Consider the following 26,952-nt stretch of genomic DNA (forward strand, 5'->3'; position numbering starts at 1 on the left):
GCAGAAATATGTCTTACAGGAAGGATATAACTGTCGAGTGTGACCTATTCACAAAGGCAGCATTACATTCAAGACAGGGTGGGCTAGCTCTTCTATACTGTACATAGCTAGAAGTACAGGAATTATAGCACACAATTTTATATTTTGTTCATGGTTATCAGTGATAGACTTTTTTTTAACAATCCCAGAAAATCTCTTCAGTTTTCGCTTTTCAATTTCATGTTCACAAATGTTTCCTTAGTTCTATAGGCCTAATCAACAATAGTGTTCTCTACTGCAAAAGGGTTCTGTGTTCATTCTGAAGAATCCAGAACTAATTTGGAAGGGTCTACTGGACCCTTCAAATTCTTAACCTATCATGATGTATTAAGGCTGTTGGTGAGGCATAGCTGGAACAGGATGCTTAAGTTTACAAAAGACGCCTCAGTGCCTCATCTAGTATTGTCGAATATCATTCTTGAGCCTTAACATCCAGGTAAACTGAACTGTGGTTTGTCACAGGATTATAGCCATGTTATATTGGAGGATAATACTTGGACAGTCATCTTCACAGCACTTTGCCTTTTGTGGATCTTTAATGATGTTTGTCTCACCCAGTTGTGATTTATCTTCCTTACAGAAGCTGGATCCCTGAGATCGGTGCTCAATAAAGAATCCCATTCGCCCTTTGGATTGGATTCCTTCAACTCCAGTACAAAGGTTTCTCCATTAACCCCCAAACTGTTTAATAGTCTCTTGTTGGGCCCAGTTGCATCTAGTAACAAAGCTGAAGGCTCCAGTCTCAGAGATCTGCTACACTCTGGGCCAGGAAAGCTGCCCCAGGTCCCACTAGATACAGGAATTCCTTTTCCTCCAGTCTTTTCTGCAGCTTCCACGGTGAGTAATGTTGTCTTTCCTGCCTTTTTTCCTGCAAAGGGGACTGTTCTAAGGGGAATTCCGTAGGGTCTATCAGTTTTATCTATATTTGAACAGAATTATTTTGGAACATGTGGTAGAAACAAAAGCATTTTTCAAAAAGAGCTGTAAGATTTAACACAGTTGTTAGTTTTATGGGGCTTCATCTGGCACAGTCATGGAGAAATTCTGCGAGGGAGGAAGCAGTTAGTTAAGTACTGCTTCCCCATAAAAGCTTGGTTTAGGAGCAGTCTTTTCTCAGAGGTCCTGCTTTATTTAAGTCCATTTTATCTCTGGTGTTGGTTGTGGGGATCAAGCTACGGGGCGAACTTCTAGAGGTGATTAGGTAAATCTAGAGTCTGAGTGTCATGAGAAACAATGCAAAACTTTCCTCTTTAAAAACACCTTTCTGTCCAAAGAACGACACACCACATTGACACACACCCTTCTACTAAAAAAACCAACCCCAACAAACTTCTGCTCCCAAAAAATTAATGAAGAAAACCTAAACAATCAAAACCAAAAATGCTACTCCAACTGGACTTTTTACTCCAAAAAGAAAAGTCAGAGGTTCCATGAAATCCACTAGGGACTTAGCTGTTGCTGTTGATTTTTTTTATGTGGAAGGTACTCAGATTATGCTGATGGCTGGTGGCAGACAGATAATGCAACTGAAGAACAAGGATATAGTGCCTGTCTAATATTTATAGTAGGATACTTGAACTTTGCATCAGTTAGGGAAGATGGGATCTTAACAACTTAAGTTGTTTGCCATTGGTGGAGAGAAGAATGGAATGTGTTTAAAAGGGAGAGGCGTTCATTGCCACAGAAAACCAAGGCCAATAGTTGTGAATAGATTTTTAAAAGGCTCTGAAAATATTGACACTAAGAATATATGTAGTTTTGCAGACGAAGATGATGCAGGTGATCATCACATGCTTCAAAGCAAAGGGATTGCTTCATGGGTCAGGAAGGAATGTCCTATACTCACTCCATTTTCCTTAACCACATACTCTCCCTAGCAACACTGTGACGAGGTGTGTTATGGTTTCTTCGTATTCCTCAGAGAATTGGCAGTTTTCATTGCTGTTCTTCAAAAGCACAGATAGGGCACAGTTAAGATTAAGTGCCTGGTGGTGACGCCATGCAGTATCCATATGATTAAAACAGTGGTTCTCAACCTTTTCCATACAGGTACTGAACCAGGCCCCCCTGACCGTTAGCAATAAGGGGTACAAAATCATGCACCTGAAGAGAAGAATTCAGAGCAAGCCAGTGCTGGTCAGTGAAATAGACTGAGTAGAGTCAGATGCATCAAGAAAAAAATCTCTTGTTGCTTCTCTGAGCTCAGTCAATTAAAAAATTTGCTACGTGAAAGCTAGTGAAGTTCAATATGGAGTGGGACTGGCCAGTAAGATATCAGACGCCTGTATTAGGCTTTCCTTTATTAAAATTCATAACTTTTACAGCCTCTTTCAGTTTCACTTGCATCTGCCTTGCCTCAAAAAACTTCCCAGTGAATTGAACAGTGAATCCAAATGGCTTGGAGTGCAATCAGCAAGGTTCTAGTAACAAGGTTACAGTTTTTTGTTGTAGTTTGAGCACCATTAATGCAGATACACACAAGCCCTAACAGTAGAGGACAGTCCATGGCATTCCTAACCTTGTACTGATTTGTTCACCGGTTCTTCTGCTAACGGAATTTCCTTGACAGAAAGGAACTTGCATAAGGAGAACATCTCTTTGATGTAACAGAGTTATCCTTATGTAAGTTATGTAAGACTAAACTTGTCCTTTGGGGTTGTATCTTCTAGGGGGCCAAGAGCAAAGCCAGTCTGCCCAACTTCCTGGATCATATAATTGCTTCTGTGGTGGAAAATAAGAAGACATCTGATGCTGCAAAACGAGCAAGTAACTTGGCTGATACGCAGAGAGAGGTGAAGGAAATGGTAATGGGATTAAATGTGCTGGATCCACACACATCCCATTCCTGGCTCTGTGATGGAAGGCTCTTGTGTCTTCATGACCCCAGCAACAAAAACAACTGGAAGATCTTCAGGGAGTGTTGGAAACAGGGCCAGGTAAGAGAAAATAAATAGGCAGATTTTCTCATTGAACACCCTGGTGCAGGTTGCACTTATAGCCTGTGGGCTACTTTAAGCTCTTCTACTCCTGCTCTTGAAGGTCCATGACTGAGCAATTTTGTGTGAAGTATGAGGGAGGGTATAAAATAGAGTTGAATTTTGTGGCATTCCATATGACTATTTGAGAGGAATGTTTCTTAACATATAGCAACAGATGCCATTAGGTTACAAGTGTAGATTTATCTAGTTACATATACATTGCTTCCTCAGATCCATTTGGGATGGGGGAGGATGTGGAATCAGACTAACCTCCAAGGACAGCTGCACATTGTCTGAAACTGAAATTTGATTTGCTGACTTTGCCTCTTAATAGTTTTTTTTGCTTGATGTGCAAGGATTGGATTTATATGTAAAAGGAAGCTGATTTCAGGTGCCTTTCTTCTATGTGGTGGTGGTCAAGAATATCCCAGCTCTTGAGAATGAGAGAGATTTGGCTGAATGTGCAATAAATTTGGCAAATCATGGAATGAGCACCTGCCTTTCTTTCCCCAGCCTGTGCTGGTCTCTGGAGTCCATAAGAAGCTGAAGTCAGAGCTCTGGAAACCAGAGGCCTTCAGCCTAGAATTTGGAGACCAGGATGTTGATCTGGTGAACTGCAGGAACTGCGCCATAATTTCAGATGTGAAAGTGCGTGACTTCTGGGATGGCTTTGAAATCATTTCCAGTAAGTGCAGGCTGATGGCAGAGTAGCACATTTCATTATCTTATTTCCCTCTTCCCCCTCACCCCCAAAAGGTAGATATTGTGTTCTAACTGATGCGCCTCTTGCTGTAAAGTCCATGCCACTCCTTAAATAACTGTGGGGCTCACTACAGAGTGGATGATGGAACCGTGGAGAATAAGGTTAGGCCAAGTGCAGCTTGGCCTATCCAACTATTTCAAACAGCAGATAACTCAGGTTTACAGCTGTGTGTATTGATGCACCTATCAAAGTGGATCAGTATCATAGGAGATCAGTACTCTAATGTTCCTGTTTAGAGACCCTGGGAGATGTCTTTCAATGTCTCTCCTACTGCTTTTTGTCTTTACCTCTTCTGTGCTGTTATAATTGCGTCTTTGGGAAAGCTAAGTTGAAGCTAGTTTTACACTTCACATTGATAACAAATCTCTACCTTCATTTTTGCCTTCTCCGGTAATAAGTTTCCAAAATTTTGTGTCTGCCGCTATCTCCCACACTTCATCCTTGAGGCTGGCTACTTCAGCGCTCTGGAGGAATGTATGTAGTGGCCAAGGCATATTGGTGGAGGAGAAGTGTTTGAAGTGGCTCTCTGCTAGTTTCTTGAATACCTCCTTCAGATGTGGGAGGTTTGGCAACAGGAAGGAATTTTCAGTGTAATCTGGATCCAGAGATGATTTCTTGGGCAAACTATGGTATGTTGGGAGCAAACTGTAGAGAGGGAATCATATTGTCATAAGGGGCGGAAGGTGCTCCCAGACATCTTTTACCTGCCAAAATGGGCATGCATTCACATCACAGGTCTGACTCAGTGTCCTTCAGCAATTCTAAAATGTCCTGCTCTATGAATATGTTGTATTCTGTGAAACGGGGAGGTATGCGTTCCACCTGGTGTTCAACATATTGGTTGCTACCTTTGAGTAAGAGCATCACCCAGATGTATGATTGTCTAAGAAGCACATTACTCGTTCTTTGCATTGGGCAGAAAGGATTTTGGGGTGGTTTGGAAACAATCCAAGTTGGCAAAAGTGATATAGGGTGGCATTTTCAAAGTCACTCAACATTGATCTAAATCTGCTGCTGTTGAAGTCAATGATAAAACTCTGACCTCAGTGGAAGTAGAATAAGAGTGAATGATCAAGAAAACTCCACCTTTCAGGCCCAGAAAAGTTCTGCAGGGTGAGATTTAGCAGGTTAGAGGGATCCCTCAGCCTCTGTTTTGGGTATATGGTGTCTCTCCCCCTCATCTCTTTGATTAGTCAAAAACTTTTTGTTTTTGTTTGTATATTCTAGTAGCGCCTAAGAGCCCAAACTGAGGTCAGGGTCCATTGTATGCTGGGCAATATACAAAGTCTCTGCCTGAAGGAGTTTACAATCTAAATAAATAAGACAAAGGGTGGTGGGCAAGGATGCAACATGCTGAGTAAAATTTGTCTGTCTCTTGCAAGAGCGTCTGAGATCAGATGATGGGCAGCCAATGGTACTGAAACTAAAGGACTGGCCTCCAGGGGAGGATTTTAGAGACATGATGCCTACGAGGTAAGTGAGCTGAAGAGCAGTACCTACAGGATACCGTGTTACACTTGTGCTTATTCAGCAATATAGTTTTGTTGGTGCTGTCGTCCTACTCCTGTATTCTCTGCTGTTCCTCTTTAGGTTTGAGGATTTGATGGAGAACCTCCCACTCCCAGAGTATACCAAGAGGGATGGCAGACTGAATCTGGCCTCTAGACTGCCAAGTTACTTTGTACGGCCTGATCTGGGTCCCAAAATGTACAACGCATATGGTATGTGTGAAAAGGTCTGGAATGGCCTTTTTTTTACTATTCTTTACCACGTTGTCTCTGTCCTTTGATCTGTGTCCAATGGACAATTGGAACATACAGAAAGCTAGTGCAATGAACTGTCCTACAATGCATTAGCTTATATCATAGTGTTGGTCTAATAAGATACTTGTGCCTTTAAATTTGCTTATTTTCTTTCTCCATAAGATGCCATGTATATATTTGGCTCCTACTAGAGTCATAGAATATCAGGGTTGGAAGGGACCTCAGGAGGTCATCTAGTCCAACCCCCTGCTCAAAGCAGGACCAGTCCCCAACTAAATCATCCCAGCCAGGGCTTTGTCAAGCCTGACCTTAAAAACCTCTAAGGAAGGAGATTCCACCACCTCCCTAGGTAACCCAGTCCAGTGCTTCACCACCTTCCTAGTGAAAAAGTTTTTCCTAATACCCAACCTGAACCTCCCCCACTGCAACTTGAGACCATTACTCCTTGTTCTGTCATTTGGTACCACTGAGAACAGTCTAGATCCATCCTCTTTGGAACCCCCCTTTTCAGGTAGTTGAAAGTAGCTATCAAATCCCCCCTCATTCTTCTCTTCTGCAGACTAAACAATCCCAGTTCCCTCAGCCTCTCCTCATAAGTCATGTGCTCCAGCCCCCTAATCATTTTTGTTGCCCTCTGCTGGAATCCTTCCAATTTTTCCACATCCTTCTTGTATTGTGGGGCCCAAAACTGGATACAGTACTCCAGATGAGGCCTCACAAATGTTGAATAGAGGGGAATGATCACGTCCCTCGATCTGCTGGCAATGCCCCGACTTATACAGCCCAAAATGCCATTAGCCTTCTTGGCAACAAGGGCACACTGTTGACTCATATCCAGCTTCTCGTCCACTGTAACCCCTAGGTCCTTTTCTGCAGAACTGCTTCCTAACCATTCAGTCCCTAGTCTATAACAGTGAATGGGATTCTTCTGTCCTAAGTGCAGAACTCTTCACTTGTCCTTGTTGAATCTCATCAGGTTTCTTTTGGCCCAATCCTCTAATTTGTCTACTGTGCATGGTGATAGCTCTTTAGAAATGTGTGTAAATTTATAGTGCTGCAAAAACAACTAGTATTAATATACACAAGAATAGTGATATGTAGCTTTAAGGATCAGAGGAGTAGCCGTGTTAGTCTGTATCCACAAAAACGAGGAGTCCAGTGGCACTTTAAAGACTAACGGATTTATTTGGGCATCAGCTTTCGTGGGTAAAACACCCACTTCTTCAGATGCATCCCACGAAAGCTGATGCCCAAATAAATCTGTTAGTCTTTAAGGTGCCACCGGACTCCACGTTGATATGTAGCTTTGTATTCCATGACTGTTAATGCACTAGGAGGATCTGATGACCTCAGTATTGAGAATTTAAGCTACTTGTCTTGCAACTCCCTAAGGATACCTTTACTCACAGGGAAAAGCCCCATTGATTTAAATTGAACTACTTATGTGCTTAAAATTTAGCATGTATATAAGTGTTTCCAGTATCAGGGGCTAGAACTGTGTATTTAGCAGACTTTTTTTCTTAATGACATAAAATCATTGTCTCCCCAAAATGTCTTCAGTGTTAACAATGAAAAGTTATTTAGGCCTTCAATACATTAAAGAAATTATTGTAAACTTTTTTGTACAGTGTCCAAAAATTTCAAAAATAGCATAAAGTTAGGCTCCTGATCCCATATTTAGAAGGGAGGGATTTTCAAAGCCATCCTATGTGATTTAGTAGCATAAGTCCCAATCTACAAATACTGATGGAGAAATATAGCCTAGTCGAAGAACTTCATCTCTTTACTTGTGGAAGTTCAGTATATCAGAAGTGGGGTTGGGTTGCAAATATATCAATGGCTGTTCTCTTGTCAAACACAAAACTGACTGTTATCACAGTAAGAATGTTAATGAGGCTCTGGGCTTGTTTTTTTAGCATAGAAGAACATTTTAAATGTGAGATTTCTGATCAGAAAAAAGATCGCTAATATCTGAAACCTCCACTTGAGAAATTTAGGACTATAAAGTGGAAAGAGAGTAAAGAACTAGCAATATGTAAATACAATCTGATTTTGAATTAAAAACAAATTATTTTTTCTTCATGTTTAAAAAAAAAATTTATCTACCCACAAAACTAATGATGATTCTTCAAGCATAGCACATACCTCTGCCCCCACAAAGTAGGTACATGGAAGGAAAATACTGGCATAACTTTAAATTGAAAAGGTTTTGCTAAAAGTTTAACTTTGTAAGATAAATACGGTGTAGGTTTTTTTATAATCAGGGTAACTAACGATTGGAAGGAACAACAGGCCTAGGGATACAGTGGATTCTCCATCACTTCAAGTCTTTAAAACAGGATTGATTGTTTTCTAAAATATATGCTTTAGCATAATCACAAGATACTGGCTTAAATCCAGGAATTGCTGGGAGAAATTCCATGGCCTGTTACATCAGAGGCCAAACTTCCAGCCATAAAATCTATAAACCACCTCTGTACAGTCTTGAGAAATCAGAGTCAGACTGCTTTGTTTCTTTACCATAGTGACATCAAAAGTACCACATATAAAGGAATTAAAACAGAGGTTTAAAATAATGTAGTTCTTTCCAATCTTTGTTTATGGTGCTTGGTGCTACTCAAGCAGTGTGATCTGAAGGTCATATTTTTCAGGATTTTGAGAAAATTGTCTTACATGTTTGCTTATATGGCACCCAAAGTGTTCCAGAAACTGTACAGACAGTAAGAAATCAGGGTCCCTTCCCCAAAGAGCTTAGTCTAATCAGGCAACATAGAGATGGAGGATAGGCTGCAACCAAAAGCAAACTGATTAGCAGTGAAAGCTAACTTATTTTGTCTGATTTTAATTATTTTTATTATCTCTTTTTTTAACTTCTTGGGTGGATGGCGAATGAAAGGGGATGGACAAATTTATTTAAAATACAGTGCTAAATTTTAAAACAGTGATCAGTATCTTTTTCCTCTCTTAGAATGAGTTTGTAGGACTCTTTAAATAGCAGGTAATCTTTTGAAATAAAAGCTCATACATACTTCAGTGTTCTATGCTATTTCAATACAAGGTGTTCGTAGAGAGCAAACTATGCATTTTGGTGTCTGTTTTTTAAAAATGAAAAAGTAAAAACGTAACCAAATGTAGTTTCCCAATAAATAACTGAGTACTCGCTGTTTTACTCAGCCTAGTTATGGGTCCCAGCAAAATAAAAAAGGAATAAATATTCACTCTCAGTATACTATGAAGGTAGCATGAAAACAGAAAATACTTATTAAAATTCTTTATCTGTGTTCATACACAGACCTGAAGAAGAGCTCTGTATATGCTCGAAAGCTTCTCTCTCGCCAACAGAAGTTGGATCCAATAAAAAGATACTGCCTCACCCACTTTGACACTCTAATATCCAGGGACCAAAATGGTTACAAAACCACTGCATCCATATGCTTCTTGACAGTTTAAATAAAAAGAAAAAGGGAAAAAACTTGAGATGTATTTAAATTCTATAAATGCATAGCTATGACCTTTGCATTTTAGTTCATAAACTAAAAGTATACCTACTTCTGGAAAGAAAATCCTTTTTTCTTGTCCTGAGTTGGCAACGCTTTCATATTTAAAAATTTTAGACACCCGGGTTTGAAAATTCTGACATCAGTTCAGCTCTAAAATAGACATCTGAATAAAAATGGCCTGAATTTAAAAGGTGCTGAGCAACTGCAGTTCCTGTTCACTTCAGTGGGATTTATGCATGCATAGCACCCTTGAAAAGCATGTCATTTTTTATTTAGGCTCCTAAATCAATATTTAGTGCCTAACCTCAGCATCCAGGTTTGAAAATTTTGGCCTGTGTCTTTATAAGTGGAAAATAATTAATTTAGATCTTTCAGATTGCTTCTGCTCCAATATAAAAGTTCAGTCTTTAAAATAAAACAATAAAAAAAATACTACTTCCTCCTCCTAAACTGAATAGTTAAATCCACATTCCCTATTATAGATTTACCTTAAAAACTGTTTTTTCGTTCGTCACATTGGATGTAAAAATATGGTTTCTGTCTTCCGATGCTCTCACAATCACAATATTAGATGACTCTAGCAGACAATCCCCCAGGCAAATGTTCTAATGCCTGGAGCACCAACAGATGAGGCTGGAAACCTGTAAATTTTCTTCTTTGCAGGAGAACTAAAATTTGGTTTTAGCAGGTTCTGAATACCATGAATTCCAGTTCCATGGTCTTCTATTCTCATATTATGTAAATTCTTTCTTGTAATATTTTCCAAAGTCTTGTTTTATAGGCAGCATTATATCTGCTTTAAATTGCTGCAGCTCACTGAGCCTTTGTAGTTAGATGTTCTTGTCTAATTATAATTAGAAAAGTTTCTTGGAGAAGCTCATGTTCCCATTCCAGTTTTAAAACCCACTGAGAAAAGATGTCTGTTAGCTTCCTGTCTAGAATCCTTAGCTAGCATTAATGCCCCATTAATGAAGGAGTAATGGTCTCAAGTTGCAGTGGGGGCGGGGGGTTTAGGTTGGATATTAGGAAAAACTTTTTCACTAGGAGGGTGGTGAAGCACTGGAATGGGTTACCTAGAGAGGTGGTGGAATCTCCTTCCTCAGAGGTTTTTAAGGTCAGGCTTGACAAAGCCCTGGCTGGGATGACTTAGCTGGGAATTGGTCCTGCTTTGAGCAGAGGGTTGGACTAGATGACATCCTGATGTCCCTTCCAACCCTGATGCTCTATGATTCTGATACTAGGTGCTATACAGAGTAAGGCCAGCTCTACACGACAGACGTATATTGGTATAACTACGTCGCTCGGCGGTGTGAAAAATCCACACCCCTGGGCAACGTAGCTATCCCAAGCCCCCTCACCCCGTGTAGTCAGCGCTGTGTCAATGGGAGAGTGTCTGCTGACATAGCTACTGCCTCTCAGGAAAGTGGATTAATTACGCTGACGGGAGAAGCTCTCCTATTGGTCTAATAGCATCTTTGCTAAAGTGCTACAGCAGCGCAGCTGCACAGTACATGAAGACAAGCCCTAAAAAAATCCTTTCTCAGAGTTCACCGTTTAAATATACAGGACACACAGAGTAGTGTGGAGAAAAGCAAGCAGAGTAACAGCATGATGGTCTGCAAACATCAAATTGATTCCATTAATTTGTTTTCTTTTTTTTAAATTTTTGGATAGGGTTTTTTGGGAGGAGATTTCCTAAACCAAGATAAAGGAAAAAGAAGGGGACACTACAGAGAGGAGGATGAGGGGACAAAGGAGGGGAGAAGGGAGGAAAAGGGGAATGGAAATGCAAGTACCAGTAAAGCAGGGGAGAGAGGATTTTTGCTATAAGCCCTGCCAAAGCAAGTCTCCTCGCTACAACGGAGAACAAATGACCTGTAGTTACACAAAGCTGCAGAGCACAAATTCAGACTTCTCTTCAGAGTTAATGATCTCCCTTATAAACAGGGACAGACTAAACGTCTAACATGCTGGTTTTTGTACTAAACTTTTAACTAGCTTTCAAAACATTTGCAATTTTTTCATGTCTATCCCAGTATGAAAAATAAACCTTTTCAGTTCTGTTACAAGCTAAGCATTTTTGCTGGGGTGATAGCAGAAAGCAAAAGCAGCACACATAGTGGGAAGCATTCCCACCCTTCCAAAAGGAGGATATTTTTGTAGGAATTAAATCTTGTTCTTTTTACTCCCCTCTTTTTTCATAGGGTTAATAACCGCAGAAGACAGGCGAGTTGGTACAACCAATCTCCATTTGGATGTGTCTGATGCTGTTAATGTCATGGTGTATGTTGGTATCCCTATTGGGGAAGGATCCCATGATGATGGTAATGTTTAAATAACTGTCTTTGGACATTTTGGGGTGTGGAAGGCGGTCTTCCATGGGTTGTTCAAAAGACCTTGACATCTTTGCCAGCTATAATAAACTGTCTTGACTATTTGGGCTATGTCTCAGTAGCTGTTCAGAGGCGTAGACAGTGGTCACTAGTCATTAATGCTTTTTCCAGGACATTACTATGAAAATAATGGTGGTGTTCTAACTGGATAGATCTAACACTTCCCTGGGAGGGAAAACAAAGGTTCTTCTTCGAGTGATTGCTCATATGCATTCCAGTTAGGTGTGTGCGCGCCGCGTGCACGTTCGTCGGAAGATTTTTACCCTAGCAACACTCGGTGGGTCGGCTGGGCGCCCGCTGGAGTGGCGCCGCTATGGCGCAGGATATATACCCCTGCCGACCCATCCGCTCCTCAGTTCCTTCTTACCGCCCGTGTCGGTCGTTGGAACAGTGGAGCGCAGCTTAGCTGACCTCCACTTTCCTAGCTACTCGTAGTTTCTCTCGTTAATTCTTGTATAGATAGTTCACTTTATTCGTTTGAAGAATAGTTTGTGTATATAGTCACAGGGGTTTGGGGCTTATTCCCTTCCCCGCACCCAGTGCCGGGTACTATGCCCGGTTCACAGGATTTCAAACCGTGCTCGGCCGGCCATAAGCCGATGCCGACAAGAGATCCTCTCCTAAGTGCCTCGAGGAGTCTCACCTGACAGATAAGTGCCGCATTTGTAAGGCCTTTAAGCCGAGAACAATAGGGGAGCGAGACTTTAGTCTCAAGTAGCTCCTGAGGGATGCAGCTCTTACGCCTCCGCTCTCGGCACCGAGCGCTGGTAAGTCTTCAAGAAGCGCTTCCTCGGCACCGGATCACCGGTACCACCAAGGCCTCCCGGCACCGGCCATCGCCGGCACCGACGTCCACTCGGCACGGATCCCTCTCCTGGAGGATGAAGAGGCACAGGACTCCTGCTGCGTCCGAGCCGCCTGTTCCGCAGCCCAAGCGCTATACTAAGTCGGACTGCCCGGCACGGATATCTGCCGTGGCACCGACAATATCGGCACCATCGCCTCCGGCCACGCAAGGGCCGTCGAGTCCGGTGCCGGAAAGCTCCCCGGTACGAGCCGTGGTTGAGGTCGCTATTAAGCTGCGTCAGAGCCGCCTGCTCCGCAGCCCAAGCGCTATACTAAGTCGGACCGCCCGGCCCCGATACCTGCCGAGGCACCGACAATAGCGGCACCATCGACCCCAGCCACGCAAGAGCCGTCAAGTCCGGTGCCTGAAAGCTCCCTGGCGCGAGCTGTGGTCAAGCTCACTATTCCCTCCACGCCGGAGACAGTTTCCACGGCGAGGGAGCTGATTGTAATGACAGCGTCTGCGCTGCCTCAACCCCCGGCACCGCCGGTGCGGGTTATATAGTCGATCGGCAAGCCTGCCTTGATCAGACCACCCTCCGTCGGCACCGCAGAGCGGCACCGCAGAGCGGCACGATCGCGGTCCCGCAGACGTTCTCGGTCCCGTCACCGATCGAGGTCCCGACGCCGCTCACAGTCTCGGCACCGTTCTCCATTTCGGTACCAGTAGTACTCGCGGCACCGGTCAGCGTCCCATTCGCCGGCCCGGTACACTCAGCACCGATCCAGCTCCCGGCACCGCTCCAGGCACCGGGACTCCCGTAGCCACTCCCGAACATCGAGCCTCGCGATCTCGGTTGACCGCCCAGCACCGCTCCGGTGGCAGGTCCCGTTCTCGGTACCGGTATGTCTCCTGGTACCGATCCCTGGTGCCGCGTCGAGCGACGTCAGTTAGAGAGGGAGACTCTACCAAGGGCTTTTCAGCTCCTCCAGGGCCATCCAGCCACGCATCAGTGTCGTCCCGTGCGGACACTTCATATGCGCAGTACTCTGTTTTCCGATGCGCCCTCCAGAGTCTTCCAGGAGACCTATCAGTGGTCATTCTAGTCACCTTGGGCGTACTACCACGCCAGAGGCGTACCGGTGATCCCATCTCGCTCTGTTCCGTCGGAACTCTGGGTGCCAGAGGCGTCAATTAGCCGTCCCCCTCCGACCGGTACAGAGCAACCCCCGGTTCAGCCACCGGGTTCCCAGATCCCACCGGATCAGGAGGTCGTCCAGGAGCGCGAGCCCACACAGGACCCGCTTGTCCCTGGCCTTTCTTCTTCCTCCTCCCCAGATGAGGCGGGGGCAGGAACATATTCCTCGGGCCCTCCTCTAATCGAAACGCAAGTACATGGTATCCTCCAGGGGGTACGAGTACCTATATGTACATCTTCCCCCCCCCCCCCCCGCTCCCTTGTCATCCAGTCCCTTAATGGGACGGAACGCCATGGCCAGCAGGCACCAGCCCCTAAATCCAAGGAGGCTAGGCGAATGGTCTTACTGGGCCGTAAAATGTACTCAGCGGGGGCCCTGCAACTTCGTGTAGCAAACTAGCAAGCCCTGCTTAGCCGCTACTATGGGTGGCGGTGGGCAAATTTACAGAGTCGGTTCTTCAGAACTCCCGTCAAGAGTTCGATGCCCTCCTGGAACAAAGGAAGAAGCTGGCGAGAGCTTCCCTCCAGGCCTCGTTGGATGCAGCTGACTCCGCTGCCACGACTCTGGCCTCGGGTGTTGCCACGAGGCGCATTTCATGGCTCCAGTTATCGAGCCTTCCCTCGCAGCTGCTGCACACTATACAGGACTTGCCCTTCAATGGCAAAGGCCTGTTCTCTGGGGGGGCAAACTGGCCATAAGCTGCAAAGCCTAAAGGGCAGCAGGGTCACTGCGCTCTCTCTCGGCATCCACACGCCGGTGCTTCAGCGCCGACCTTTCCGTCCCCAGCCTCACCGCTCTTACCCTGCACCTAGACAAAGACAGGACTTTGCCACCGGGCGTGGCTTACGCGGTCGTAGGCGTCAATCAGGACTCCAAAGGAGTCGAAATTAGGGTCCTTCTAACCGCCAATGGGGCAAAAGCCTACCCATCCTCGTCCCTCTTAGGGACCCCTCTCACGAGCGATTCCTCTCGCAAGAGGTGCGGACACTCCTCTTCATCGGAGCTATACAGGAGGTACCTAAGGACAGAAGGGGCAAAGGGTTCTACTCCCACTAATTCCTAATCCCCTAGGCGAAGGGAGGTCTCAGACCTATCCTAGACCTGCGGGAACTCAACAAGTTCACGATACAGCTAAGTTCCGCATGGTACCCATGGGGACTGTCATCCCATCCTTGGATCCCGGAGACTGGTAGGCCGCCCTCAATATGAAGGGCGCGTATTGTCACGTCGCCATTTCTCCTCCACACAAAAGGTACCCCCGGTTTGGGGCCTACCGTCGTCATTTCCAGTATACGGCCCTCCCGGTTGGCCTCTATACAGCCCAAGTGTATTCAAAGTGCATGGCTGTAGTCGCCGCTTCTCTTCGCCACCGTTGGATACACGTTCTCCATATCTAGACGATTGGCTCATTCGAGGGACCACCGGGCCCAAGTTACCAGTCATGTGGGCATCGACACGGACCTATTCCTGTGTCTAGGCCTGATGATCAATAGAAAAATCCACTCCGATTCCCACACAGGGAATAGAATTCATTGGGGCCATCCTGGACTCCAGTCTCGCCAGAGTCTGCTTACCTCAGCCTCGGTTTCAGGCGATGGTAACAATTGTACAAGGTCTACGGACCTTCCCGACAACTTTGGCTCGCACTTGCCTAGGTTTCCTGAGTCACATGGCTGTCTGCACGTTTGTAACCAAACATGCCAGGCTTCGCCTCCATCCACTTCAATCGTGGCTCACCTTGGTGTACCACCCGGGCAGAGATAGCATACTCATGGTCGTCTCGTTCCCCCCGAGCATCCTAGGCTCCCTCGACCGGGAGTCAGCGCCCTCCCTGATGTATCCAGGGATGCTGTTCCATTCACCCCTCGGGGTCCCTCATGACAGACACCCCATCTCTCGGCTGGGTGCTCACCTGGGTCAGTTTCGCACTCACGGCCTTCGGTCGGCTCAAGAGCTGGCCTTACACATCAATGTCCGAGAGCTGAGAGCAGTCTGCCTTGTATACCAGGCGTTTCAGCTGGCGGATCGCCTCAGCAGATCCTTCCTGTCTCACAAGTGGTCGTTTCCTCCGGACATTATCCATTCCGTTTTCCGGAAGTGGGACTTTCCCCGCATAGCCCTCTTCGCTCTCGCGCGAACTAAAAGAGAGAGAAGTTCTCCTCATTCCAAGGCCTCTCCCCAGGCTCGGTCTTGGAGGTTTTTTCTGATGCCGTGGATGAGCCATCTGCTGTACGCTTTTCCACTGTTCCCGCTGGTTCACAGGGTCCTGCTAAAACTCCGCAGAGACAGAGCGCACCTGATCATGATCGCTCCAGCATAACCCAGGCAGCACTGGTACACCACGTTACTACACCTGTCGGTAGCCAACCCTATTCCCCTGCCTCTTTGCCCAGACCCCATGACGTGGGATCACGGCAAGCTTCACCACCCGGACTTGTAATCCCTGCACCTCACAGCATGGCTGCTGCATGGCTAAACCGATCCGAGTTACGTTGTTCTGCCTCGGTTCTACAGGATTCTCCTGGGTGGTAGGAAATCTTCCACTCGGTTAACGTATCTGGCCAAGTGGAAGCGTTTCTCCTGCTACTTCGAAACACGCAATGTTTCTCCCGCCGAGGTCCCGATCCATTCCATCTTGGACTACCTCCGTTCTCTCAAACAGCAGCGCCTGGCGCGATCATCATTAAGGGTACACTTGGCAGCCATCTCTACCTTCCACCCAGCGGAGAGTGGCCACTCCGTATTCTTACACCTTGTGGTTTCTAGGTTCCTCAAGGGCTTGGAGCGTTTATACCCCCCCTCCCAGTTGGCCCCCGCCAAAACCTGGGTCTTCAACCTGGTTCTAACCAGTTTTATGACTGCCCTATTCGAGCCACTGACAACATGCTCGTTGATATACCTGTCCTGGAAGACAGTTTTCCTTGTAGCCTTTCCATCGGCCAGACGAGTCTCCGAGCTTCAGGCTCTCACAATGGACCCACGGTATACTGTGTCCTTCAAGGACAAGGGCAGTTGTTACCATGTCCGACCTTCCTCCCTAAGGTGGTGTCAGCCTCTCATATCAACCAGGATATCTTCCTTCCGGTCTTCTTTCCGAAGCCACACTCATCGCAAGGAGAGCAACAATTGCCCTCCCTAGACGTCCGTAGGGCGTCCGCAATCTATATCGAGCGGACAAAGCCCTTTCGTAACGCCCCCCAAACCTTCGTCGTACCGGCATACCGGATGAAGGGCATACCTGTCTCCTCCTAGAGGATTTCATCTTCAATGACGTTGTGCATCCGCACCTCCTGTGTTTTGGCCCATGTTCCATAGAGCCACCTTACTGCACATTCCACCAGGGCTCAGGCTTCTCTGCTGCCTTCCTGGCTCACATACCCTTTCAGGGGATGTGTCGTGCAACTACCTGGTCCTCGGTCCACACCTTTGCCTCATTGGTCCAAGAGTCCAGAGCTGATGCAGCCTTTGGCTCAGCAGTTTTGCATTCTGCAACATCTAACTCCGACCCCACCACCTACGTAAGGCTTGGGAATCACCTAACTGGAATGCATATGAGCAATCACTCGAAGAAGAAAAGACGGTTACTCACCGTTGTAACTGTTGTTCTTCGAGATGTGTTGCTCATATCCATTCCAGACCCGCCCTCCTTCCCCACTGTTGGAGTAGCCGGCAAGAAGGAACTGAGGAGCGGATGGGTCGGCAGGGGTATATATCCTGCGCCATAGCGGCGCCACTCCAGGGGGCGCCCAGCCGACCCACCGAGTGTTGCTAGGGTAAAAATCTTCCGACGAACGTGCACGCGGCGCGCACACACCTAACTGGAATGGATATGAGCAACACATCTCGAAGAACAACAGTTACAATGGTGAGTAACCGTCTTTTACTCTAGTCTCAAACTAGAGATTTCTTATGACAAAGGCCTGGTCTACACTACGTATTTATATCTAATTTAGCAGCGTTAAACCGCATTAACCCTGCACCTGTCCACACAACGAAGCCCTTTATATCGGTATAAAGGGCTCTTAATACCGGTATCTGTAATCCTCCCCAACGAGGGGAGTAGTGCTGAAATCGATATTGCTATTGCGAATTAGGGTTAGTGTGGCCGCAATTCGACGGTATTGGCCTCCAGACGCTATCTCACAGTGCACCATTGTGACCGCTCTGGACAGCAATCTGAACTCGGATGCACTGGCCAGGTAGACAGGAAAAGCCCCGCAAACTTTTGAATTTCATTTCCTGTTTGCCCAGCGTGTAGCGCCGATCAGCACGGGTGACCATGCAGTCCCAGAATCAAAAAAGAGCTCCAGCATGGACCGTACGGGAGATACTGAATCTGATCTCTGTATGGGGAGATGAAACTGTTCTATCAGAACTCCGTTCCAGAAGACGAAATGCCAAAGCATTTGAAAAAAATCTCCAAGGTTATGAAAGACAGAGGGCACAGCAGGGACTCAACACAGTGCTGTGTGACAAGCGTAACAGAAACCCAAAGAATCAAATGGACGCTCATGGAGGGAGGGAGGGGGGACTGAGGACTCGAGCTATCCCACAGTCCCCGCAGTCTCCGAAAACCATTTGCATTCTTGGCTGAGCTCCCAATGCCTGAAGGGTCAAAAACATTGTCCCGGGTGGTTCAGGGTATATGTTGTCAAAATCTCCCTCTCTTCTCCCCCCCCCCCCCCGGTGAAAGAAAAGGGAAAAAAATAGTTTTTCGCCTTTTTTCAATGTCACCGTATGTCTACTGGATGCTGCTGCTAGATGCGGTGCTGCAGCGCTGAACAGCAGCATCCCCTCCCTTTCCTTTCCTGATGGCAGACAGTGCAATAGGCTTGAAAACCGTCCTCATCATCCCGTGAGTGCTCCTGGCTGGCCTCTGTGAGGTCGGCCGGGGGCGCCCGGGCAAAAATGGGAATGACTTCTGGTCATTCCCTTCTTTAAGCTTTGTGTCCTGGAGATTCAGTCCTGGCTGGAATATCATAGCAGCTGGAGGCTGTGCTCCTCTTCTCCCCCCCATTCCCCTTTAATGTCTAATGGAGATTCAGTCCTGGCTGGAATATCATAGCAGCTGGAGGCTGCCTCCCCCCCATTTTATCTTAATAAAGTCAGTGTTTTATTCATGCATTCTATATTACTTCATCACACAAATGGGGGGATAACTGCCACGGTAGCCCAGGATGGGTGTGGGAGGAGGGAAGCAATGGGTGTGGTTGTTGCAGGAGCACCCCCTAGAATGGCATGCAGCTCATCATTTCTGCGGGATGTCTGGGACTCTGACCCGGAACGGATGTCCTCTCTGGTTCTTTAGTAGGCTTGCCCGATATTCTAGGCAGGACTGACTCTACCTTTAGACAAAACGTAAAGAAGGGAATGACCTGGGGAGTCATTCCCATTTTTGTCCATGCGCCCCCCGGCTGACCTCAGCGAGGCCAGCCAGGGGCACCCATGACAGTAGCAGATGGTACAATAGGACTGGTAACCGTCATCGCCAATTTCCAAAGCAGCAGACGGTACAATAAGACTAGCAACCGTCTCTGCTAACTTCCAAAGGCAAGTGAATGCTGCTGTGTAGCACTGCAGTACCGCGTCTGTTAGCAACATCCAGTAGACATACGGTGACAGTGAAAAAAGGCTAAACGGGCTCCATGGTTGCTGTGCTATGGCGTCTGCCAGGGCAATCCAGGGAAAAGGGCGCGAAATGATTGTCTGCCGTTGCTTTCACGGAGGGAGGATTGACTGACGACATTTGCCCCATCATGCATTGTGATCTCAACCCAGAATTCCAATGGGCGGGGGAGACTGCGGGAACTATGGGATAGCTACCCACAGTGCAATGCTCCAGAAATCGACGCTAGCCTCGGTACATGGACACCCCCCGCCGAATTTATGTGCTTAGTGTGGCCGCTTGCACTCGACTTTATACAATCTGTTTCTAAATACCGGTTTCTGTAAAATCAGAATAATCCCGTAGTGTAGACATACCCTAAGTTATCACGCTTCCTTCCAGTTCGCTATTGACTGGCACAATGTCAAAGTTTGTTATGCCAACTTTTGCATGTTAAATACAGGAGCTATAAATTCATGTGACCTTGTTCAGCTTTTGTGTGGATCCTCCTTTCAGAAGTACTGAAAACAATTGATGAGGGAGATGCTGATGATGTGACAAAGCAGCGAATCCATGAAGGGAAAGAGAAGCCTGGAGCGCTGTGGCACATCTATGCTGCCAAGGATGCTGAGAAGATCCGGGAACTTCTCCGAAAGGTATGATGGTGATTGAAGGAGGTTATGGCCTAACAGGGTCCTAGAAAGGTTTATCAATGGGGATGTTAAAATTCAAGTTGAGTCTGCCTCAGCTGATGCTTATGAGCACAAATACAGATGCACCTACAAGAATCCCAAATGTTTCCCTCTTCTGTGAATATAGTTTAAGAAAATGACATGTACTGCTTGACATATATTCAGTGACAAACTACTATCCTGCTGCCTGGATATGGTTTATACTAGTAAATCTGTATGGGCACCATGTCATAGTTTGAGAAAACTGGAAATGAGTTTGTGCCCAAGCATGAAGGAAGTGTAAACTTTCATTGTGGGCTAAGACATCGGGGTGAATGTGGAAGGGATACTTACTGATACAGATGCCTTGACCTTAAAAGTGTTTATGATCTGAGCTGATAGTATCTCATATTGAAGTAGCTTAAGATCATGTTTGTCCTTGATATGTTGATGCAAAGTACTTTATGAGAAGTAGCACCACTGAACTGCAATATCTTTGTATAAATGTTTTTGTATCTTTGTATTAGGTTGGAGACGAACAAGGCCAAGAAAACCCCCCGGATCATGATCCAATTCATGACCAAAGTTGGTACCTGGACCAGACCCTACGTAAGCGTCTTTATGAGGAGTATGGAGTACAAGGCTGGGCAATAGTGCAGTTCCTAGGAGATGCTGTGTTTATTCCTGCAGGTGCCCCCCACCAGGTAAATGTCATGCTGTAGAGGCCATAAAGACAATGGGAAGTGAATTTGGGACACTATAAAACCTGTAGTTGTTTGGATTTATAATTTGGCTCCTGAAAGAACTCTGAAGTGTAAGGCTGCTGTCTTGGGCTCTGCAGTTCTAATAATACAGTTCTACAGGAGTTATTTAATAGTGCTCAAGCATCACATTGAGCACGATTTTATATACGGTGTATATATATATATATAAATATATATAAAAATAGCTAAATATATAGAGCTAAATAAACTTGTGGTATAGTGTGTGTGTGTGTGTGTGTGTGTGTAAAGTAATGGGATGAAATTAAGAAAGGGAACAGTTAGGATGAATGTGAGGAGAAAACTTTCTGATACAGAGATCTCCTTAGGCCACTGAAGAGACTCCCAAGGAAGTAGTGGAAGCCTCATCACGTTGGATATCTAAATATGTGGTAGCTAAAATACTAAAGCAGGGTTTCCCAAACTGCGGTATATGAGCTTGATGGTCTGTCAGTTCACTTCACAGCATTTTTTTTTAAGAAGGTAGCATCTGAACCAATAAAATTCATTAGAGAATGTACTGTGGAAAGATGGGTCATCTGGGATCCAATAGGGTTTTTGCATCTCTAACTTAAGATACAATTCTGTGAATTGTATTACAGGGAAACTGGAGTGTTTCAATCTCTTTCTGGTAGATGTGTGTGCAGGAACCTATTGTATGTGGAATTCATTTGCATTAATTCTATTTTGGGTCATTTTGTCTTGTGGTGTATCTAACGTCTAATACTACTACCTTTTCAGGTTCATAATCTGTACAGTTGCATTAAAGTGGCAGAAGATTTTGTATCTCCAGAACATGTAAAGCACTGCTTCCGCCTGACCCAGGAATTCAGGCACCTATCTAACACTCACACAAACCATGAGGATAAACTGCAGGTAACTATCAGTCCATCCTGCGGGAACAATCTCTGGGTAGATTCTATATGTTGGAAGTTTTGAAGCACTTATGAACATGCATATGGCTAGTGATTCAGGAAAAATAAATACTTTACAACTTTGGAGCTTTTAATTTGATAGAAGCATTCCATATTTTTGGCAAAAATCTACATTCTGGGATTTAGCTACCCAAGGAAAGGACTAGCACTAACCCCAAGTGAGCTGTCCCTGGAAAGTAACACTTTCATCCTTACATGATGGATCATATTGCTTGGCTCATAAATTATTAAAGTCTGGTGAGGGGAAATGGCAGAAGGCAAAGCCACCTATTAAATCTCTTGAGTATTGTTGCAAGAAGGATTTTACCTTTTGTTTCATCACAAGCAAAGACTGTCCTATTTATAATTAGAAAATAAACCCCCCCCCCCCCGTTAAGAAACACTGATATAGTACATAGAGCTGTATAAACAAGTCATTGCTTGTGTGAAATTTTAGTTTGTACTGACTTCACTAGTGCTTTTTCATATAGCCTGTTGTAAAACTAGGCAACTATCTGGATGAGTTGACGTACCCCCTGGAAGACCTCTCTGTACCCTCTGGGGGTACATGTATGCCTAGTTGAGAACTGCTGCACTAGATTACATTATTCTTCTGATATAATGATGCAGATGTGCAAGTGCATCCTTAGATGAGTAAATTGACAGCATTAGTGAAAATAGAAAAGCTAGTAGCTGCATTCTTTAAAACGTGTGTCTTTACTGGTCTGAATGGGCCTGATGTCATCTCTTAAAAGCCAAAAAGGAATTGGAGAGTTAATAGCTGTTGCTTTATGATTTTTCCTTTGTGGTAGTAATGGCTGATCTTCATGAATTTATATATAGGGCTTGAAAAATTAAGCACATAATAATCAAAACTAAACCGATCAGCTAGAGCTGATACTGAGCACACGTGTGCATGCTTCATAATGCAGTTATGGAAACTTAATAATTAAGTGATTAGCCAGGGCACAGGGACTAGGAAATGAACTATCTTGAAGCTTTAGAATTGATAGTGTGTCTATTCTTTGTTGCTCTTCTATTCTTATACTGGTACTTATTTACTTAGCATTTTTAAAACGTTTGTTTAAAAACTAGTTTAAACTGAGTTGCATAACCTACCTGTTTCAGTGGTGAAGTGAACTCCACGATTAGGAATAAAAATCAATGTATTACAAATGGAAAAAAGAGGAAATAGATACTAGTCAATATACAGTAGAAGTTAGGAAGGGTAGAAAATTGTTGAAGACATCCGGGAAAAATCCATTGCTGGCAAGGCTAAGAACAATAAGGAGTTTAAGTATATTAGGAACACAAGAAACCCTAGAAATGATATAGACCGAGTACTAGATGAAGGTGGTAAAATGGTTAATGACACAGACAAGGCAAACATGTTTAGTAAAAATTGGTTCCATTTTTGGAAAGAAGCAGGCTGATGTGCTCTTATCATATAAGGATGATATATTTTCCAAACCATTAGTAAATCAGGATAATGTTAAACATCTAGTAGGGGATAAATACTTTTTTTAACTGGCAGGCCTGAATAACTTGCACACAAAAGTCATCCAAGAGTTGGCTGAGATGATCTGTGGCTCACCAGTGTTAATTTTAATAAATCTTGGCATACTAGGGAAACTTCAGAAAGACTTGAAGAGTGAAAATGAGTGACGTTAATCCCTGATAAATGATGGAGAAGCTGATTTTGGAGTCAATCAGTAAAGAATTAAAGGATGAGAATATCATGCTAGTCAACATGATTTTATGGAAAATACGTTTGTCAAATAAACCCAGTTTCATTTTTTGATTATCACAAGTTTGGTGGGATGAAGCGGGTAACTGTAGATGTAAAATACTTATCTTTGTTAGACATTTGACTTAATACTGCATGATGTCCTCATTTAAAAAATTCACATACACAATATCAATAAAGCACATGTTAAATGGATTAAGAACTTGAAACTGTCTGACAGATCTCAAAAAGTAGTGGTCAGTGGGAAGTCATCAAATGGGGATGTTCTATTGGGGTGCCATGAGATCAGTACTAGGCCCTAAGCTATTCAACACGTTTTCATCAATGATCTGAAAATTAAATACAAAATCCCTGCTGATGAAAAAAATTTGTGGAGGACACAAAGATTAGAGGGATAGTAAATAATGATGACCAAGGTAGTCATGCAGAATGATTTGGGTCACTTGGTAAAGAGGGCCCATTCAATTAGGATGCATTTTAATGTACCCAAATACCAGTTATACATCTAAGAACAAGTGCAGGCAGTACCTACTGAATTGGTGGGGGGCAGACTGTATCCTAAAAAGCAGTGACTCTGAAAAGGAGCTAGGAGTCATAGTGGACAAGCAACTCAACTTGTAGGACATCTAGATACTACAGAAATACAAATAAATTATTGTATGAGCTCCTAGAGTGATGCTGTGGCAAAGAGGGCTAATGAAATCCTTGGATCTATAAGGAGTAGTTGAGTAGGACTAGGGAGGAGGTGACTTTTTTTCCCTCTGGATATAGCATTGCTCAGATCCATACTGGAATACCGCGTTCTGTTCTTATGTCCACACTTTTAAAAGGATGTTGAAAAATTAGAGAGGGTGCACAACAGAACCACAAAAATGATTTTGCCTTACTGTGAGAGACTTAGTGAGCTCCGTTTATCAGAAAGAAGATTGAGAGATGACTTGATGACAGAATATAGGGGAGGGAAATACTGAGTACTGAAAGACTCTTTAATCCAGTGGAGAAATGCATAACAAGGAACAATGGCTGGAAGCTGAACCCAGACAGAAAATTGTGCCTAATTTCTAATTTGAATTTAAAAGTGAGGGTGATTTAACCATTGGAACAAACTACTAAGGGCAGTGTTGGATTCTCCATCTGTTGATGTCTTTGAATCAAGACATGCGTTAGTCAAAATCTTGCCCTCAGTATAGGGATAACTGGATAAAATTTATGTGTGTCTGATATATAAGTCAGACTAGCTGATATAATAGTCCATTCTGGCCTTAGTCTGTGAATCTATGAATAATTTGCTCATAACCTACAACCCATTTGGGCAAGAGTTTAATATGAAAGACTTAATATTTTGCCTGATCGAGTAGTCTTGCAAGGAGAAGCTTAAAATCTAAAAAGATAATAGCCAATAAATTAATCCTGGGTTACCATAAAGTGGATAAATAACATAGCACTGCAGTTGTTCAATATTAAACTTTTCATGGGGTCTAATTTTGACATTTATATAACAGTGCTGTTTGCAACTTCGTGAAGCAGCAATAGTATTATTTAATATGTTCAGCATTTTTGGTCTCTCTCGGTCTCTGACGTCTTCATGTGAGCATTTTACATCTATTATATATTCAACCCCCAAAGTCTAGTAAATAACTGTTTATAGAGCAGTAGGAGTCACTTGGGTTAGTGTGTGGATGCTAGATTGGATTGGTGGCCTGTAATATACAGGAGGTCAGACTGGATGATCTAGTGGTCCCTTCTGGCCTTAAACTCTGACTTCTTGTTAGGGTGGAGATGCTGCTCATTATGCCAGGTTTAAAAGTTTGTATTGATTTTTTTTTCTGTTACTTACAGGTGAAGAACATTATCTACCATGCAGTAAAAGATGCTGTTGGCACACTGAAGGCTCATGAATCCAAATTGGCTAGGTCTTAAGAGTTGCTAATTCTAACCCCTCCTGTGAAGTAAGCCTTTTCTCACAGTACATACAGAGACTGCATATGACTGCCTCTGCAGGAGCAGAGGCCTCTCACTAAGAGCTGGTGTGGTCAGTATTACATACACCCTTCAGCCACTGTTTCTACACTGCCTCAATATTGAAAGTCTCATGGAAGATCGCACCGTTACATGCAGAATTCCTTATTCTAATGAAAGGTGCCGTGTCCCTTTCCTGTGGCCTTTTGCAAATTGGAATTGCCTGGAAACCATGTGGTGTTCCTCCATATTATGATTAGAAGTGGTATAAGAGTGTGGACAGTTTTCCTCATGCCTAGTTAGTCTCCAAGAAGTTATAAGGAATGTGCTAGAGGTGGGGTATCCTACTGCAGACCTAGGTAGATAGCTGCTGAATGAGTGTGATCAACAGGAGTCCAACCACAGACATGCACACAATCCTCCCTAGTGCGATACAGGACAAGGAAAAGGGATAAAGCTGTTCTTCACACACCCCTTCTTGTAGCCATTTCTCTATACACTGTAGAATTACAGATATACAGGGAGAACCCACTGCTTTTCCCAGGAGGCTTCAGGAGTAGGAGAATTGTGTATTTAGTGAAAAACTAGGTTTGTAGTGAAACAGTTAATATTTCATGAAAGTAGATATTTTTAGTATTTTTGAAATATCACAACTGTTACTGGATTTACAAGGAAAGGCACATTACATTTAGTCTTCCTTTCAATAAAATCAAGAAATGATTTATAGAAATCAGTCTAAAATAGCACAAAATCAGCCAAAGGAGAGCGAATAGAAACTGACTCCTCACTCCCCACAGATTCCACAAAGTGAGAAGTAAAACAGGACATGTATTTTGTCCTGACATGGAGATGTTGTCCATCTCCCCCTGCACTGGTTGCTCCAGGTGATATTTCCCCAAGTACCAGTGGTAGCTCGGGATGTCTGTCATTTCCCAAAACTGAAGGAAAATTAATTTTCAATATTGGCTTTGTCCAGAAATATTTTCAGTAAATTCAGTTTGGTAGAACTGTATCCAGAATTAACTAAATGTCAGCATTGAAGCAATGATTTCATTGTCCGGGTCCATGGGGAAATGTATCTACCTTATGCCCAGCTGTACTGTAGTGCCACCTGCAGGCCTGTTAATATGTTCACTTTTTAAAATAAAAGTCATTTACTGTATCACTGGTCCCTATCCCTTCGTGACAGTCTCGGCTGCCTTAGCCTCCACAATGATCAAACCACACACAGCACGGCTCCAAGCAACATTTTATGCAAGGAGAAGGGACGTGCACAAGGGAGCAGTCATCCATGGTGCCAGCTGGGCTTACTAGCAGAGCACCCCTGCACTGCTTCTGCCAGGCTCAGGGGATGGGTGCTCCAGCTGGCCCAGATCCCAGCTGAGGGCGTTCAGGGGGGCCAGTCACAGCCCAGATACAGCCTGGGCTCCAGCTCCCTACCCTACAGCTAGAGAGGTGTGGTAGGGCAGGACAAGCTGCCTCCCCATGGGCAGAGGGCAAGGTCCACCCTTGCAGTGGGCCTGAGTCGGTGCAAGGCCACCACTGCACTTGGGGGGAGGGAGGGCTGCTGTTGGCTCACAAGTTCAGAGGGTGGAGCTGTGACTGGGTGGATGGCTCCAGAGAGGCACCGTGACCAGGTGGGCCAGGGGCAGCGCTTGTGACCACAAAGTTTGTCCTGCTGCTTTTGGCTCCACCTTGTCACTGCCTCCCCTCCCCACTCAGGCCGGGTGGCTGCTTCCACCACCACCACCCTTTACTTCCCTCAGGCCAGGTAGCTGCTGCTCTCCCATCTCCCTCTCAGGCTGGGTGACTGCCCCATTTCCTTTTCTCCACTACCTCCCCCTCTGGCCCACATGTTCAACGTGTACAGCCC

The 26,952-nt window shown here is 44.7% G+C and overlaps 1 protein-coding gene across 2 annotated transcripts in view; it reads left to right on the top strand.

The window, feature by feature from the left end:
* Nucleotides 1–26,241, top strand: part of KDM3B (lysine demethylase 3B) — a 113,594-nt gene extending 87,353 nt beyond the window's left edge. For both annotated transcript variants that reach the window (XM_045027268.1, XM_045027269.1), the window contains 10 exons: nucleotides 620–876; nucleotides 2,709–2,975; nucleotides 3,531–3,702; nucleotides 5,163–5,253; nucleotides 5,371–5,501; nucleotides 11,248–11,367; nucleotides 19,544–19,683; nucleotides 20,226–20,402; nucleotides 21,201–21,335; nucleotides 24,960–26,241. In XM_045027268.1, the coding sequence (XP_044883203.1) occupies nucleotides 620–876; nucleotides 2,709–2,975; nucleotides 3,531–3,702; nucleotides 5,163–5,253; nucleotides 5,371–5,501; nucleotides 11,248–11,367; nucleotides 19,544–19,683; nucleotides 20,226–20,402; nucleotides 21,201–21,335; nucleotides 24,960–25,040 (1,571 nt within the window). In that variant the 3' untranslated portion in view covers nucleotides 25,041–26,241. The remainder of the gene's footprint in view (nucleotides 1–619; nucleotides 877–2,708; nucleotides 2,976–3,530; nucleotides 3,703–5,162; nucleotides 5,254–5,370; nucleotides 5,502–11,247; nucleotides 11,368–19,543; nucleotides 19,684–20,225; nucleotides 20,403–21,200; nucleotides 21,336–24,959) is intronic.
* The last annotated feature ends 711 nt before the right edge of the window (nucleotides 26,242–26,952 follow it).

The sequence above is a fragment of the Mauremys mutica genome, chromosome 8, assembly GCF_020497125.1.
Source record: "Mauremys mutica isolate MM-2020 ecotype Southern chromosome 8, ASM2049712v1, whole genome shotgun sequence".
NCBI classification, from domain to species: domain Eukaryota; kingdom Metazoa; phylum Chordata; order Testudines; family Geoemydidae; genus Mauremys; species Mauremys mutica.